The sequence below is a fragment of the Cetorhinus maximus genome, chromosome 13 (assembly GCF_964194155.1).
Source record: "Cetorhinus maximus chromosome 13, sCetMax3.hap1.1, whole genome shotgun sequence".
Lineage (NCBI taxonomy): Eukaryota > Metazoa > Chordata > Chondrichthyes > Lamniformes > Cetorhinidae > Cetorhinus > Cetorhinus maximus.
Genome location: NC_135891.1, coordinates 120,631,533 through 120,649,500, shown reverse-complemented (window position 1 = coordinate 120,649,500; position 17,968 = coordinate 120,631,533). Strand labels below are relative to the sequence as shown.

The window sequence follows — 17,968 nt, the reverse complement described above, 5'->3', positions numbered from 1 at the left end:
TCTGGCTGGAAGAGCAGTTCAAAGGCTAGGAATCCTACGACAAGTAACTCACCTCCTGACTCCCCAAAGCCAGTCCACCATCTACAAGGCACAAGTCAGGAGTGTGATAAAATACCCTCCACTTGCCTGGATGAGTGCAGCTCCCACAACACTCAGGAAGCTTGACACGGTCCAGGACAAAGCAACCGCTTGATTGGCACCCCTTCCACAAACATTCACTCCCTCCACCACTGACGCACAGTAGCAGCAGTGTGTACCATGAACAAGAGGCACTGCAGGAATTCACCAAGGCTCCTTAGACAGCCCCTTCAAAACCCACGACCAGTACCATCTAGAAGGACAAGGGCAGCAACTACATGCCAACACCACCACCTGGAAGTTCCCCTCCAAGTTACTCTCCATCCTGACTTGGAAATATATCGCCGTTCCTTCACTGTTGCTGAGTCAAAATCCTGGAACTCACTCCCTAACAGGGTGTACCTACACAACATGGGCTGCAGCAGTTCAAGAAGGCAGCTCATCACCAACTTCTCAAGGGCAACTAGGGATGGGCAATAAATGCTGGCCTAGCCAGCGAAGCCCACATTCTGTGAATGAATAAAAAAAATCTCCTCACTCTGAACTCACACACTCGAGCCCATCACACATTCACTTGCATCTCACTCACTGCCAGATCAAGGGACATCACCACTCACTTTCTCACACACACCCTCACATCTCCATCTGGCCTCATCTCCTCTGAAGACTGCCTCCTCAGTCCTCACCATCTTGAGGCCACTTTCACAGATCAACATGTGCCCCCCACACACACCCTGGGATACCCCCCTTCCCTAGTAATGCTCTAGCCCTGCAGCCTCTTCCCTTGCCTGAGGCCATATCTCCCCCTTCCCCAAGCAAGCCCTAGCCAAGCAGCTGTTGAAAAGCCACCCCCGCCTTACAGCTAGTCTGGTAGGTAGCGACCTGCCCGAGAGCCCCCCCTAAAAGTGATGTGGTGCTGCCTGTGAAGTCTGAGGCTGATGACTGCGAGTGGCGAGTGCTGCCCGAGGCAAGGTAGGCAAACAAACCTCGAAGTTCTGAGAGAAGTGCAGCCCGGCTGGTGCACATCGCTTAAGTGCTGTTGCGAAATGTTGTCCGACATGGGCAGACGATCCAGTGTGGGAGGTGGGGGTTGATGAGTCCAGCGGGCTGGCCTAATAACGATATGCTGATGTGTTACGGCACCATCGATGGTAAATGCTGAGTTGTTCAAATCCCAAAGGGAAACTTGAAACAACTGCCACAATTTGTTTTGCAATTTATATAAATTTTGAGATGCATGCCCTGAATTCAGAAGTAATAAGACCACCAAGTCTTATAGGTTTTTACAAAGCTACATTAAACATTTATTAATAGAAGAAATGGCTTTAAATACGTACACAGATCTACAAATTACTACTATCATAACTTCTAACTCCCCTAATCAATCTAACCCCTAGTTACACCTTCATTAAGGCAACAGTAAGACACATAGGGCAGAATTTCGCAGTTGGCATGCAGAGGCGGGCCCAACATGCATGCGGGTAAAATGACGCACGATGATGTCAGGCCTGCGTCCCGACATCACAGCGCACCATCGCGATATTTCGGAAGGCAGGCGCTATGAGTTCGGAGTTCGGGCCAGTTAAGGCCCTTGAGGCAGCAATTGACTTTGATTTTGAGTAGCCTGTGTGATTTTCAAGGTGTCGCACAGACACAACAGGCAGGCAAGTAGGCCACATTTTTAAAAACCTCATTCACGGGCTGGATAAGAGGGGTGAGTGGGCTCGCTAATGTGAGTAGTTATAACTTTAGTTTATTACTTACTGCTACTTGTTTGTGTGAACAGGACAACTTCATTTCGCTTCAGAGCTGCTTTGACAGAAATAACAAGCTTCAGTTCCGGGCTCTGGAGGAGTCATAACACTTGGGGCCTTCCAGGTATCAGACACCCTTCCCTTACCCTGGAAATGGGGATTGTGGTCTCCCCTCTGAGGAGGAAGAGAGGGGCAGAAGGGGGAGGAGGCCAGGAGTCTATATTTAGCCTCCAGGGGAGTGACCTGTGGGAGGAGAGGTGCAGGCACAAGGGGCGCAGGGCCAACAGGAAGTCCAAGGCGGAAGGGGCCACAGAAGACACCACTATCTTGCTGCCAGGAAGCAGCTACCTCAATATGTCCGAGGCACAATGCCGAAGGAGGCTCCGTCTCTCAAGGGAGACAGTGACCTCCATCTGTCAGATAATTGGGCCAGAGATCAGCTCCAACTGTGTGGGTGGACACCTCATGCCAATGGCTCTGAAGGTCACAGTGGCCCTCAACTTCTATGGCTCTGGCTCTTTCCAGGAGTTGGTGAGTGATCTTTGTGGAGTGTCCCAATCAGCTGTCCGCAGTTACATCAAACTGGTGACAGAAGCTCTGTTCAGGCATGCATTGACTTTCATTCTTTACCGTATGGATGAGGGCAGCCAGGTGGACCGAGCCAGAGGCTTCGCGGCCATTGCTGGCTTCCCCCGCGTCCAGTGTGCTATAGACTGTACACATGTGGCCATCAAGGCGCCAGCAGGTGAGCCCGGTGCCTTCATCAACAGGAAGGGCTTTCACTCCATGAACGTGCAGATGGTGTGTGATCACAGGATGCTGATTCTACAAGTCTGTGCAAGGTACCAAGGCAGCTCCCACGATGCCTACATCCTCAGACATTCCCAGGTGCCGGGGCCCTTCAGTGCTCCGGCTCGGCTGGATGGATGGCTGCTGGGTGACAAGGGCTATCCCCTCAGAAGGTGGCTCATGACACCTCTCCACCATCCAAGAACAGAGGCTGAGCAGCGGTACAATAGGAGCCATGGCTCCACAACGGCTGTGGTGGAGAGAGCCATCGGTCTTCTCAAGATGCACTTATGATGCCTGGACCATTCAGGGGGCACACTGCAATACCCCCCAGAGCATGTGTCACTGATAGTGGTTACATGCTGCGCTCGCCACAATCTGGCAATGGAAGGGGGGTGGGGGGTGCAGTGGAGGAAGAAGATGTAGATGCAGACGCTCTGGCTGCAGATGATGAGTCCAGGAGTGAGTCCACAGATGAGCACACTCAGGAGAATGCTGAGGGGATAGACGCTGACCCGGGCAATCTCCAGGGAGGTAGGGACACCCAGGAGGCTTTGATCCAACGCTCCTTCAGCTAGCCTACATGCCAGGGCTGCAGGCTCCATACTCGATACCTGAGAACAACATTTGCTTGGTCAACAATATGAACTTTGTGCCATTTCAATAAAGTTCAATGACAAACACTCATAACAACATGGGTTCCCCTTCACCTACAGAACTAATGAAGCACCCCAGAGGCTTGTTGAGAAACAACACATTTAATACTTTACAGCTTGGCATACAGAAATCAAAATAAAAGAAAAGGTGTTCAACATTACACCAACATAAAAATAACTTAAAAGTGGAGCAAAAGAAAACCACTCATGATAAGCCTGTGTTGGGCCTAAGGTGCTTTATGTTTACGCTTGTAAGTGCTACATCTCGATGCTTTCCCCTCACTGGCACCGGCATTGGGGGCAGCCTGCTGACTCCGCTGTCCTGTTGGCCTTGATGACCTTGGCAGTCGTCCTCTGGCCAGTGGAGCCTGTGTTGGCCCCGCCTGGGAGGGAGTGGCCAATGCCATGGCTGGCATCTGCCCAATCCTCACAGCCCCATCAGATACCACGGTCACTGGCGAAGGAGCTGCTGCCGTCATCCAGAGCGCCCTGAGAGGAGCCCGCAGAGACGACAGGCAGCTCGTGTGCCAACGTCAGGTCGCTTTGGACCTCCCTGCTCACCATTGATGGACAGGCACCTAGCTGGGATACTGGGTGCCCAATCCATCTCCCACACTGACACTGACCAGCTGAGGTCATTGCCGCTGGGAGGGCTGCAGGTCTGAGCACATCCCCAGGAGCTCCTGATTGATCTCCTGGAGGAACCTCTGCATGAGAATCGCCACTCTCTCCAGGGAGGAGGCATTGTGCTCGGCCATGAGGGTCAAAGTATTGCTTATGGTCCGCAGGAACTCCTCCACAACGGACACCATGGCACACACTCCCTCATGTATCTCCGGCAGATCCTCCCGCACACCCTGCTGGACTTCCAGCATCTGCTGTCTCAGGGACAACTCCAGAGGCTCATCATCAGCCACTGACTGAGCATGTTCCTGGTTCCCAGCAGCCCTCCGACTGCCGGCGCCCTGGGCACTCTCTGTCTCCGCCTGCACCTCAAGCAAGTGTGAAGTACCCTCTCCACTGTACCCTGAGATACTAGCCAACGATCTTATTCCCACCAAGGTGCTGGTATCTGCACTGGTGCCTGCCTGGCTGAGAGGGTGTGACGCTGGTGCATTCATATCCTCTATGCCTTCAGGAGTGAGTGGCGGGCCACCAGGCTTCTGAGACTGGGCGCGCTCTGGTGAGGCTGAAAGGACATTTGATCAGTTGAAATAGTTACAATGTTACTGTGCATGCCTGGCACCGGGATCAGGGGCCCTCGTCATTCCATTATCAATGGGGATCCCATGTTGGAGGCTGAAATCAATATACAGACAACAGTGGAATGGTTGCAATGACGGACATTCTGACCTCAGTGCACGGCACTCTTACCTCCCACTGACACCCCAACCTCACCGTGGCCGGTTGACCTGGGCGTATGGCGCCTCCCCAGCTCCAGTGTCTCTTGCTCGTATCTGGTGAGGATCAGAAGGTGGGGCAGCCCTCCGCCAGTCCGCAGCCACTCAGCATTATTGTGTGCTGTCTTCTCCTGAAAGGAGAGAGGAGAATTGATTAGTCCACCCTGTACCTGCATTACCATTGCAGCCTGGCCAACCCCACCTGAGGAAAACCTCGCAGGGCTCATCCGATTCATGACCCTGGAGCCGCCGTACACTCACTCCAAGCAGCCAGGGCTCAGCCCCTTGCCCAGATGCTGCCTCCATCACATTTGCCACTCACACGCTAAGGCTCTCAAACCCATGACCTCTACCACCTAGAAGGACAAGGGCAGCAGATAGGTGGGAACACCACCACCTGGAAGTTCCCCTTCAAGTCACTCACTCACCATCCTGACTTAGAAATATATCACCGTTCCTTCACTGCCGCTGGATCAAAATCCTGGAATTCTCTCCCTAACAGCACCATGGGTGTACCTACACCACATGGATTGCAGTGGTTAAAGAAGGCAGCTCACCACCACCTTCTCAAGGACAACTAGGGATGGACAATAAATGCTGGCCCAACCAGCGAAGCCCACATCCTGTGAGTGAATAAAAAAACAAAATTCTGAGGTGCAGGGGATGGGGGGGGCCAATCTAACTGCGGTACTAAGTGACCTATGCCAACACGGTACTCACCCTTCCCAATCGCGGGAGGTCATTAAACCGCTTGCGGCACTGCACCCATGTGCGTCTCACCACATCGTGGGAGCTGACCCGTGATGCCACCTCCTCCCAGACATGTTTGGTTAGGTGGGGGGGAGGATCTCCTCCTCCATCCCTTGGGACAAGGATATCCTGGCATGCTGCCACACCCTTGAGGAGGGCTTCGAGGTACTCATCAGAAAACCTCGGTGTCGACTGCCCTCCCGACTGGCCTGCTCTCCGACGACGTTGTCCGTTGCAGATGACTGAACTCAGTGGTAGCCTTAAATGCCTACGCCATTTTTGAATAGGCCGCCGGGTCGCCATTGGATCCGGCAGACATTGGCCTCCCACCGCCGCCCGCCCCTTCCCACTAATCTCGGGAGTCACGAATTACACTGCGCGGGCCTTAATTGGCTCGTCCGATTAAATTGGCGGTGCAGGCCCAATTGCGGGCAGGTTCCCAACCGCACCCACCTGCTCCTGCCGAGCCCGCCCACCAAATGAAAAATTCTGGCCACAGATTTTAAAAGACCCAGGCAAAGAAACATGATATCCTGAACAAGTTGACTTCCAAGTGAACTTTCTTAACTTCAGTCCTTTGAGGACAGCAGCTTGAGGCACAGATGCTGAAGGCTTTTCACACACTTATAAGGTCTTTCCCTTACACACAGTCCATGTTCTTTCTTTATACATATCTTTCTCTTTGAAAGCAAATACCCATTGTTTCACCATGCCTTTGGACTTTATCTCCCTGATAATAAAACCCCCTTATAGCACTAAGTTTTACCGGTTATCTTTGGGAAAAATAAGCACACTGGACGGGATTTTCCACACCCGCCCGCTGCCATGATCTTCCGGTCCCACCGCAAGCCAATGGACTTCTGGCTGGGGCGCTGCCTCGCCCGCAGCGGGTCCCACCCACGACAGGGCCAGAAAATCCCGGCCGCCATTTCTAAACTTCAACTGACTAGGTGACACATTTCACCCCTCCTTTGAAAACAACCCAGTACGGTCTATTTCAAAATGCAAATGTTCCCTTGACACCCAGGTTTCTAAACTTCCCTTTTCCAACACCATTTTGTCTTTTGTCTATGACATCTTTGGCAGCCTCTTCTTGGCCTCCACCTATCACTGGCCTCCTATTGAGCTCTCCTGTCCCACCCCCTCAACCAGCGTATATTTCATCTCATTTCTATATGTCTTAGTTCTGATGAAAGGTCATAAGGACTCGAAACGTCAACTGTACCCCTCTCCGCAGATGCTGTCAGACCTGAGTTTTCCCAGGAATTTTTGTTTTTGTTCGAAACTTCCCCATGTTTATCTAATTAACATTTCAAACCTAACCTCTCTTCTTAGATCAAAGCACTCAGACTAGCTGCCTCTAATTCAATTAAATCTCACACACACCGAGACACATATAGACACATAGACACTTCCCACTATTATTTTATTTTACAATAAATTCCAGTAACACTATGAGAATTATTATATCTTCTTGACAGGTTTATTAAAATGAGGTTCCCAATGTCTGATGGTGGGTAATGCAGCCCACCATTGGCAGGTTGAGCAGACAATTGCAAACTGGTTTCACGCCATCGTGAAACTGATCGCGCCATATTGTCCACTCACGCCACCAAAGACCCCCGACACCGACGGGCACGGAAAATCCCACCCTTTGTCATTTTTCTGATAGGATTGGGGAGGACCCCACACTGTCCAGGAAGCTGCTTCCAGAGGGGAAAATCTCACTGACATCGTCAAGGAGCATTGCTGGTGCCACTAGGGATTCCGATTTAGAATTTACTCTTTATCAATTAGGTTCTTACACATTGACAATTAGGTGACAGTGATTTATTAAGATGGCAATACATGCAATAACACTTAACATACACTTTATACATATACTTCATACACTTAACATACACTTTATACATATACTTCATACACTTAACATACACTTGCTGCCTACACTTCATGATGACTGGTTGGTTATTGAATCATTAGAACTCGGTTGGTTATTGAATCATTAGAATTCTCAGCTCAATATTTTAAGCTGTTATGAATCCAAATACTCATCAGTATCAGTCAATGTTTTCCTCCCTCTACCTGATAATTATATCAAAGTTAATATGCAGCTCCATAGAAGTATTTTATTGAATTTTCTCTTATCAATAATTTACCTTTCCTTATGCAATGCCAGGTAAGATGCTATTCTAAGTTGTGGCCCTCCATGATACTGGAAGCTTTTGATACCCTGATTATATAAATAAACTGGTCTTCACAATCTGGGACATAATGAGTATTTAATATTCCCTCTCCACCACTCTAACAACAACATAGCAACAGGGGACTTCTGGAACCCTTATTCTTTTCCTGTTTAATAAACTGGTTTGATAATTAAAGCCTCATGTGGGGTTACTCTAAAGTAGAAGGAGACTACCTGCTAGGAGCAATAGCTGGAGCAAAGTGAAAATGCTGCTGAATTTACTTCTGAGCTCTACTACAAACCTATCAGATATCTAGACAAGCAGTGGACTCCTGGACACAGTGGGTGGACAAGAGACTGTTAAGGTACTTAAACAAAAACGTTAGACAGGCAGGCCAGGAATTTCATCGCAGTGTCACACTGTTCCAGGGGTTTGGTGAAACCCTGTTTAACAGACCCAAAGGTAGTTTGTGTTAAATTTACAGTGGAGAGTGAGGGCAGCTCCAAGGAGTTTCCTGGCACCATTAGTTATTGCACTTAGACAGATGCCCAACAGTAATGGTATGTGTGGAACAGCACAGCAGTTTCTGTTCTAAATGTAAGTCATTTGGGTTTGGTTATGGATTCAAGTGTCCCTGTGCCCTGTAACTGACCAGTATAACCACCTCTCCGTACTATTTCCCTCGCCAGCGATGGTATATCTCCACTGAAAGAATTGTGCCACCCAAACTGAAGACGGATAGTTAAACATAAGTCACACACAACTGAATGAAATTCATTCAATTTTCATACGAGTTCAAATCCCACAGTAGGTGGTGGAATTTAAATTCAATGAATAAAATTGGGAATTGAAAGCTAGTCTCAGTAATGGTGATCATGACAACTAGCATTAATTGTTGCAAAAACCCATCTGGTTCATTAATGTCTTTTAAGGGAGGAAATCTGTCATCCTTACCCAGTCTGGCCTACATGTGACTCCAGACCTACAGCAATGGGTTAACTCTTAACTGCCCTCTAAAATGGCCTAATGTCATGATGATGTGACATATGCATGTGTGATATTGATCTTTACCTGGTCAAATATATATTGAACTGCTTTTAAAGGATTTTTAAAAAGCAAGCATAGACACTGACTTAAGATAGCTGCCATGGGTCACCTGATGTCTGGTATTACAAGTTGGCCAGTTTCTGGAAAGTGCCAATACGGCTTACAATTAAGATAGGCCAAGACCACCTCCTATGGAATTTCACACATGCTGATGTCAAGAATTATTTCAAGATTTATTGAACCTGCACTGGACCTTGATTTGCATTTCTATAAAGCTACCTTTCAAGCAGAGACAGAAAGTCTACTGGGATAATTGTTATATGGAAGGCCTCCTTTCTATCTCATCAAGATGGAGGGTGGATTATTCGGAAGTTAATGGCTGGGACATTAAAGTAACTAATCACCTAGGCCATAACAATAACCAAGGTGTGTCCAGATATGAGCTAATCAATTACCTTTTGAAATCACTATGGGAAGAGATGTCATGTAACTTGAATGACCATTTTGCAATGTTTTTTAGTACAACATGCAAGCTGAGCCTGGAAGAAGTCTGCCAATGGAGCATTAACACCATCTCTCTCCCTTCTCCCTAAATTTCAAGGCCCTATCTTTGAATCATTTTAGGCAGAAACAGAGAAATTCCATCAAAAAGAACCTCAGGTACAATTGCATCGACTTTTGGAAAAGACAAGTGATGCTTTAAAAGAGACAGTCTCCAGAAATTGCAGTTTACATCAGCCTCAACTCCACTAGAATTTCAAGACGACCGTGGGAAAGTTCTGCCTCAGCCATGGATCCCAGTGAAGGACTCACAAACAGTGAACTCTCTATTTTTTGCCTTTTATCAATGAATTTTAATTTGGCCAAACAGTTACATCCTACTGTAGAACTTGTAATTTTGCATTTGTGTGTGTGTGTGTGTGTATGTGTGTGTGTGAGATAGCGTCTGTGTGTGCATGTATTTGAGAGTGAGTCGCTGAGTGAGTGTGCGTCTGTGTGCGTGCACACGTCCATGCGTGTGTGAGTGTGCATCTGTGTGTGCGTGTGAGTGTGCATGTGTGTTGCGAACGTTGGGAGGTGGGTTTACCATTTTAAATATCTTTACCTGGGTAGATTTTTAGCTCAATAAAAACTAACCCCTTTTGTTTAAACTCAAGAAAGTCTGTCAGGCTGGCTTCTTTGCAATCAGCGTGTATATGGTTGAGCATAGACATTGAATGAATACCATAATTCTTACAAATTACAAAAACTCAGTTACAATCACACGAGGAGTGGCAAAGAAAGGGCAAGAACTGACATTTGCCCTCCCTGGTTGTAACACTAGCAAGCCATTCAGATCAAGGGCAATTAGGGATGGGCAACAAATGCTGTCATTGCCAGTGACGCCCACATCCCATGAAAGAATAAAAAATAAGTCTCAGCGTTTCCCATTCTTTCATTACGAATAAAATAGACAGAATTCCAGAAGGATTTAAGATGGATCAGTAGTGCAGTGAGAAATGTGGTGCAATAACAGTTAGGGGTTTATTAGAGAAACAGAATCAGTTCAATGGTTTAGCTCATCAATGTACACACCCTGGCCCACAGCAAAGTAGACAGCCTCTAATCTGTCATTATCAAACTGTGCCAGTCCAATTCAGGTGGGTATAAAGCAGGGAGCTAATTCACTTCCAAGCTACTGTCAAAAATGGCCAAATGGCCTCTCTCTGTGCTGTAATAACATTATGACTGACTCCCCCCTCCCCCTCTCTGAGACATCACTCATTGGAGCCCCTCACCCAGTCTGCTCAACACCTAAGTTGTATTGAATTCGATTTTAACCTCATTTCTAGTCTACAGAAAATATTTTTTACAAATCAATCCCTGTTATTTGCAGTGAGATTCCAGCCCAGGGTTTCTGAATTTGATCAGACTCTTGTAACCTCCTGCTACCCTCTGACATTGACTAACAATAAAGTTAGGTTCACATTACAAAATGGACAAACATGGAAATCAGACAAGTTCAATTTCCTGCGGTATATTTCAGGTGAATTGTCAAAGCCACGAACCTTGTCAGAATCTCTGGCTCAGTCAGAAAGTTACATCCTTCATTGCTTCTGCCTCAAAAAGTATGGGGATTGAATTGAGCAGTTTGTCTCCTCCTGGACCCAAAGCATTGGATTCAAATATTTTGTGTTAATGTCTTAGAGACATATCCTGAGGAGGAGCTAGTCAGGGCAAACTGCTCTGCTCTTTTTTCTGAATCCACATCCTTCTCTGCTTTGCAACGAATCACACTCCTCACCTTGTCCCTAAACTCATCAGAGATGTAATAGTAGATGAACGGGTCAATGCAGTTATTGAAGCTGCTGAGCACCAGGCAGGTCATATAAATTAAATACAGGTTACTGCTGTCTGTGGGGTGATACTCTGAGTGATGGATAAGCAGGATTATGTTACTGGGAGTGAAACATACCAAATACACTATCAGCACTAACATCATGGTCCTAATAGCTTTCCCATATTGCTGTTCACTAACCATTAACGCTCGGATTATAGCCACATAGCAGAATATAGTAACAAAACACGGAATGAGAAACCCAAACACAACCAAACACACAAAGTAATAAAAGAAATAATCATTATCCTGTTCTCTCAGCAAAACATCATGGCAGGTGGTGATGTCGAGCTCCTGGATTGGGTAGCTCTGCCTCTGGAAGAGAAAGGGTAACATGGAGATTACAACAAGCACCCAAATCACTGAGCAGGAACAAGCAGCAAAACAATTGTCCCTGAAACGCTTGGAGAGAAACGGATGGACCAGAGCGAAGTATCTGTCGATGCTGATGAAGGTGAGCAGCAGGATGGAGCAGTACATGTTCCCGTAGAAGAAGGCGGTCATTGTCCGACAGAGTCCCTCACCAAAGAGCCAGTCATTGCCCAGGAGGTGGTAGGAGATCTTGAATGGCAGCACCAGGATCAGGAGAAGGTCGGCAGTCGCCAAGTTGATCAGGAAGATGGTGGATGACAATCTCTGGACCTTAGTGGCCAAGATTAAAAGAGCCAACCCATTGGCTGGAAGCCCAATGATCAAGATGATGCTGTAAGTGGCAGGAATCATCGCCGTGGTAACAGAACTGGTCAGGTGACGCTTTGCTGTTTCATTCAACTCATTGGTGGAACCGACTTCAGAAAAGTGGAAACTTCTCCCAAGGAATTCTGCACAAATATATCATTTTATAATGTTAGGGTTTCAGTTCTTAGTTCAATTTGTAAAAATTCTAAGTATAAATGTGGAACTCTGGATGCTGGTGATCAGTTGAAATTTTCAGGACTGAGGTCAGTAGGTTTTTCAATGGCTAAGGTGTATGGAGAGATATGGAGAGATATAGAACAAGTGGAGAGATATGGAGAGACATAGAGCAGGTACAGAGATATGGAGAGACATAGAGCAGGTACAGAGATATGGAGAGATACAGAGCAGGTGGAGAGATATGGAGAGACATAGAGCAGGTAGAGAGATATGGAGAGATACAGAGCAGGTGGAGAGATATGGAGAGATATAGACCAGGTGGAGGGATATGGAGAGATATAGAGCAGGTACAGAGATATGGAGAGCTAGGAGCACATACAGAGCAGCAGGGTTTTAGTAAATGGTGGAATACACTTGAGGGGCTGAAAGGTTGAAGCAAGTCCTACAAGTAAAATCATGTTGCATGCTCCAAGTAGAAAATAAGCTGATGGTTTCAAATAAAAGTATTTTTTTCATGTTTAGTTTGAAACAGGAGGAGCCCATTCAGCCTCGCGATCCTGTTCCACTATTCGTTTAGATATGGCTGTCCCAACCACATCGAACACATTTACCAGAGTTTGATCAATATACCTTGATACCCTGACCTAAGAAAAATCAATTTTGACAGCCTCCAATTGACCCCCAGCCTCAACAGCTTTGTGGCGGAGGGAGCTCCAGATTTCCACGAACCTTTGTGTGAGGCACTGCTTCAAAATACTGAAGCAACTTAGGTCTGTATAAACAAAGCTAGTTTGAAGCCATAACCAGCTCACACATTCCTCATCAAGCTTGTAAGAATGATTGAGAGCAATTCAGATTATAAAATTCCAATACAAAACCAACCACAGCTCTACCTTCCTGCAGTATTTCTATATCCCAGAATCCCTTTGGTACCCAAAAATCTATTGACCTCTGTCTTGAATATATTCAATGATTGAGCTTCCACAACTCTCTGGGATACAGAATTCCAAAGATTCACAACCCTCCGAGTGAAGAAATTTTTCCTCATCTCAACCCTATATTGCAAACCTCTTATCCTGAGCCTGTGACCCCATCATTCCAGATCCCCCAGCCAGGGGAAAACATTTTCCTTACATTCCCCTATCCTATCAAGCCCATTAGGAATGATACATTTCAATGAGATCACCCCTCGTTCTTCTAAACTCCAGGGAATATTTTCCCTGTCTGCTCAATCTGTCCTCAGAGGACAATCCTGCCACCTCAGGACTCAGTCTACTGAACCTTCATAGCACTCTCTCAAGGGAGAGTATATCCTTCCTTAAGTAAGGAGACCAAAACTGCACACAGTACTCCAGGTGTAGTCTTACTAAAGCCCCAGTATAATTGCAGTAAGACTTCTTTACTCTTATACTCCATTCACATTGTCATAAAGACTAATATACTAATTGCCTTTCTAATTGCTTGCTGCACTGCAAATTAACTTCCTGTTATTCACATACAAGGACAGCCAGGTCCTGCTGAATGCAGACATTTCCCTGATTAAAAAATATTCTGGTTTTCAATCTTTTCTCCCAAAGTTGATAACTCCACAATTCTCCACATTTTACTCCATCTACCATGTTCTTGCCCATTAACCTGTTTTGTCTATATCCCTTTGCAGCTTCTTTGTGTTCCTTATTCTTTCACAATTAACTTTGTACCATCCACAAACTTGGATACATTACTCTTGCTTCCTTCTCTAAGCCGTTAAAATAAATTGTAAGTTGTGGCATCCAATGAGTAAACGGACATAATTAAGTCTGGTCAGAACTGGGCTTACAGCTCAAGACAGCTTCCTGACCCAGACAGCAATAAATTAACATTTCCTCTGGTGGTGTGGGGGAGGGCGTCCAGAACAAGGGGGCGGAATCTTAAAATTAGATCCAGGCCGTTCAGTTGTGATGTCAGAAAGCCCTTCACACAAAGTGGGGGGGAAATCTGGAACTCTCTCCCCCAAAAACTGTTGATGCTAGTAGTGGGTGTGGGGGGGTGCAATTGGAATGTTCAAGGCTAAGATTGATAGATTTTTGTTAGGTAAGGGCATTCAGGGTTTGCAGCAAGCCGGGTAAATGGAGTTAAGATACAGATCAGCCATGATCTAATTAAATGGTGGAACAGGTTTGAGGAGCTGAATGGCCTCTTCCTGTTCTTGTCAAATGAACATCAGGTGTTGCTTGATCTACATCACCAGTGTAACTTATATAGATCTGACCATGGGGTGAGTAAGGAATCAAATCCTGTGTGTGCAATAAGTGTGTTCTGAACAGAAGCTGTGTGAATGCTCTGACACCAGCAGAGAGATTCCCTGCAGTACCATGCAATGTGGTGTCAAAATGGTTTCCTGAGTTGCTGGCACAAAAACTCCCAGATAACTGAAAACATAAGAAATAGAAGAAGGAAGAGGCCATTTTGCCGATCGAGTCTGCTCCACTATACAATAAGATAATGGCTGATCTGATTGTGGCCTTAACTCCACTTTCCTGTCTGTCCTCCATAACCCTCGATTCCCTTGTCATTCAAAAATCTGTCTAACTCAGTCTTGAGTTGAGTATATCGAATGACCCAGCCTCTGCTGCTCTCTGGGGAAGAGAATTCTAAACACTAACGACCCTCTGAGGGAAGAAATTCCTCCTCTGCGCTGTCTCAAGTGGGAGACCCTTTATTTTGAAACTGTGCCCCCTAGTTTAAAATCCCCTCAGCATCTACCCTATCCAGCCCCTCAGTATCTTATGTGTTTCAATAAGATCGCCACTCATTCTTCTAAGCTCCAAAGAGTATAGGATCAACCTGCTCAACCTTCTGTCATAGGACAACCCCTTCATCCCAGGAATCAGCCTAGTGAAGCTTCTTTGAACTGTTTAGGGGAAGTTACTAGAAAGAATTCTGAGGGACAGAATATATCTGCACTTGGAGAGACACGGATTAATCAGGGATAATCAGCATGGATTTGTTATGGGAAAGTCGTGTTTGACAAATTTGGTCGAAGTTTTTGAGGAGGTAACCAGGAGTGTTGATGAGGGCAATGCATTTGATGTGGTCTACATGGGCTTTAGCAAGGCTCTTGATAAGGTCCCTCATGGCAGACTGGTCAAGAAAGTAAGAGCCCAAGGGATTCAAGGCAAAGTGGCACATTGGATACAAAATCGGCTGAGAGGCAGGAAGCAGAGGGTGATGGTAGAGGGATGTTTCTGTGACTGGAAGTCTGTTTCCAGTGGGGTTCTACAGAGTTCAGTGCTGGGACCCTTGCTGTTTGTGGTATACACAAATGATTTGAATTTAAATGTAGGAGGTATGGTCAAGAATTTCACTGATGATACAAAGATTGGTAGAGCGGTAAATAGTGAGGAGGATAGCCATAAACTGCAGGAGGATATCAATGGACTGGTCAGGTGGGCAGAGCAGTGGCAAAAGGAATTCAACCCAGAAAAGTGAGGTCATGCACTTGGGGAGGGCTAACAAGGGAATTACACTATGAGTGGTAGGACCCTGGAAAGTACTGAAGATCAGAGGGACCTTGGTGTGCATATCCACATATCCCTGAAGGTAGCTGAGCAGGCAGATAAGGTGGTTAAGAAGGCATATGGGATACTTGTATTCTACACCCCGGCTAATAAAGGCAAGAGCAGGGAGGTTATGCCGAAACTGTATAAAGCGCTGGTTAGGCCACAACTGGGGTATTGTGTGCAGTTCTAGTCGCCACATTATTGGAAGGATGTGATTGCACTGGACAGGGTGCAGAGGAGATTTACCAGGATGTGTCTGGGCTGGAGAGTCTGAGCTATGAGGAAAGATTGGATAGGCTGGGGTTGTTTTCCTTGGAGCAACGAAGGTTGAGAGGGTACCTGATAGAGGTGTATAAGATTATGAGGGGCATAGATAGGGTGGATAGGAAGGCAGTTTTTCCATTAGTAAAGGGGTCAATAACCAGGGGGCATAGATTAAAGGTAAGAGGTAGAAGGCTCAGAGGGGAGTTGAGGAGAAATGTTTTCACCCAGAGGGTGGTGGGAGTCTGGAACTCACTGCCTGAAAGGTTGGTTGAGTCAGAAACTCTCGTAACATTTAAGAAGTATTTAGGTATTCACTTGTGTTGCCATAGCCTCCAGGGCTATGGGCCAAGTGCTGGAAAATGGGATGAGTGTAGTCAGATCTTTGCTGACCGGCCGCATGGCTTCCTTCTGTACTGTAAACATCTATGAGTCTATGAGTGCTTTCAATGCAAATACATCACTCCTTAAGCAAGGAGATCAAAACTATACACAGGACTCCCAGGTGCAGTCTCACCTCTGCACCGGACACTTGTAACAAGCCTTCCCTATTCCATCCCTAAACGACAACATTCCATTTGCCTTCCTCATCATTCGCTATACCTGCAAGCTAACTTTTTGTGATTCATATACAAGGACCCCTAGATCCTTCTGTACCGCAGCATTCTGCAGACTTTTTCCATTTAAATAATATTCTGCTTTTCTATTCTTCCTGCCAAAATGGAAAACTTCACATTTTTTCCACATTAAACTCCATCTGTTAAATTTTTGCCCATTTACTGAATGTATCGATATTGCATTGAGGAATATTTGTATCCTCCTCACAACTTGCTTTCCTAATTTGGCTACAATACAGTTGGTCCCTTCATCCAAGTAATTAATAATTGAGGCCCCAGCACTGATCCCTTTGGCACTCCACTAGTTACAGTTTGCCAACCTGAAAATGACTCAGTATCCCAATTCTCAGTTTCCTGTTAGTTAGTCAATCCTCTATCCATGCTCATCCATATCATCCCCAACTCCATGAGCTCTTATTTCATGCAGTAACCTTTTATGTGACACCTTATCGAATGCCAAATACATCCACAGATTCCCCTTTATCCACCCTGCTTGTTACATCCTCAAAGAACTCTAATAAATTTGTCAAACACGATTTCCCTTTCAGGAAACCATGTTGACTTTGCTAATATGATCAAATATATTACCAAAAAAGGATGTGAAGTGAACAGATCTTCTTACCTTTCTGCAGCTGGCAAAGTGCTGTGGGAGAGAATAAAAGTGCAAATAGAACAAGTTTTTGGAAGAGTGTATTGGCCATAGCTGTAGCGATGCCTGCTCTACCCCCTAGCTGCATGATCTGGCTGTTTAATGCCCAGTATGTGCACTGTTTACGTCACCGAAGCTTCCTGTGAGACAAGAAACCCTGCATTACAGTGAAAATAGAATGGCAGGAAATGGCAGGATATGAGCACCATATCACAGGTGGTCAGAAGCAGAGAAATGATCAGCACGCACATTCCCAAAGCTGTCCCTGATAGCGAGCCATGTTTGGAAAATCAACACAACGAATACTCGGGATTCTGAAAATTAGTTCAGTCTGGGTTCATTGCAATCCATTTGCAAAACTTCAAAACAAACCCATTCCTGTAAGAACCAAGCCAGCCAGACGACAGAGAAACAAGAATAGGCAGATAGTGATAGACAGAGAGATAGCAACATGCTCTACACATTCAGTACCTTTGTGTGACTCACTTGTTAATTATAACTTCTCTCAAACAATAATAAACATCACCTATAAGAGTCTGACCAGGGGAGACAGTGGCAGTAGCTTTCAGATTGAATAATATAGCCCAGGCAATATTGGAACAGCCTCCATTATACACCCAGCAGTCCTCATTCCCATTCACCTCAATAGGATGTGAGGTTCCTGCTCCAGTTTTCCCTTTACTGATGGTTCTTGACTTTAGGATTTTAAAAGGACAAAATTACACATTCACAGGGTTTGGCTAAACCACAAACTTATTTATTAAAACACTCCGAACACCCAAATACAAGAGCTCTAAACTAGTGTAAATGACACTACACAACACTTAACTGGTTATCCCTCCACCGTTTAAATTTGGCTCCCCATAGATACAGCAAAAATAATCCACAACTTATTAAAAACCCTCTACAGAAAAACCAGAGGTGAAACCCCACATTTCTGCCCAAAACCTTCTCAATTCAGCCCAACCTCCTCAGGATTTGGTTGTTACCCATAAACTACCCTTTAA

General features: G+C 46.0%; 2 protein-coding genes across 3 annotated transcripts in view; one reads left to right on the top strand and one right to left on the bottom strand.

Moving 5' to 3' along the window:
• The window catches only part of sac3d1 (SAC3 domain containing 1), a 512,754-nt gene that overhangs the window by 230,398 nt on the left and 264,388 nt on the right, over positions 1–17,968 (top strand). The gene's annotated exons all lie outside the window — the stretch shown is intronic.
• The window catches only part of LOC144689068 (proteinase-activated receptor 3-like), a 36,865-nt gene continuing 26,318 nt past the window's right edge, over positions 7,422–17,968 (bottom strand). The window contains exons 2-3 of one of the 2 annotated variants that reach the window (XM_078556215.1): positions 16,935–17,097; positions 7,422–11,858 (exon numbers count right to left, since the gene is read on the bottom strand). In XM_078556215.1, the coding sequence (XP_078412341.1) occupies positions 10,822–11,858; positions 16,935–17,049 (1,152 nt within the window). In that variant the 5' untranslated portion in view covers positions 17,050–17,097 and the 3' untranslated portion in view covers positions 7,422–10,821. Of the gene's footprint in view, positions 11,859–16,934; positions 17,102–17,968 lie in introns of both variants that reach the window. The other variant, XM_078556214.1, reaches the window with a different exon arrangement.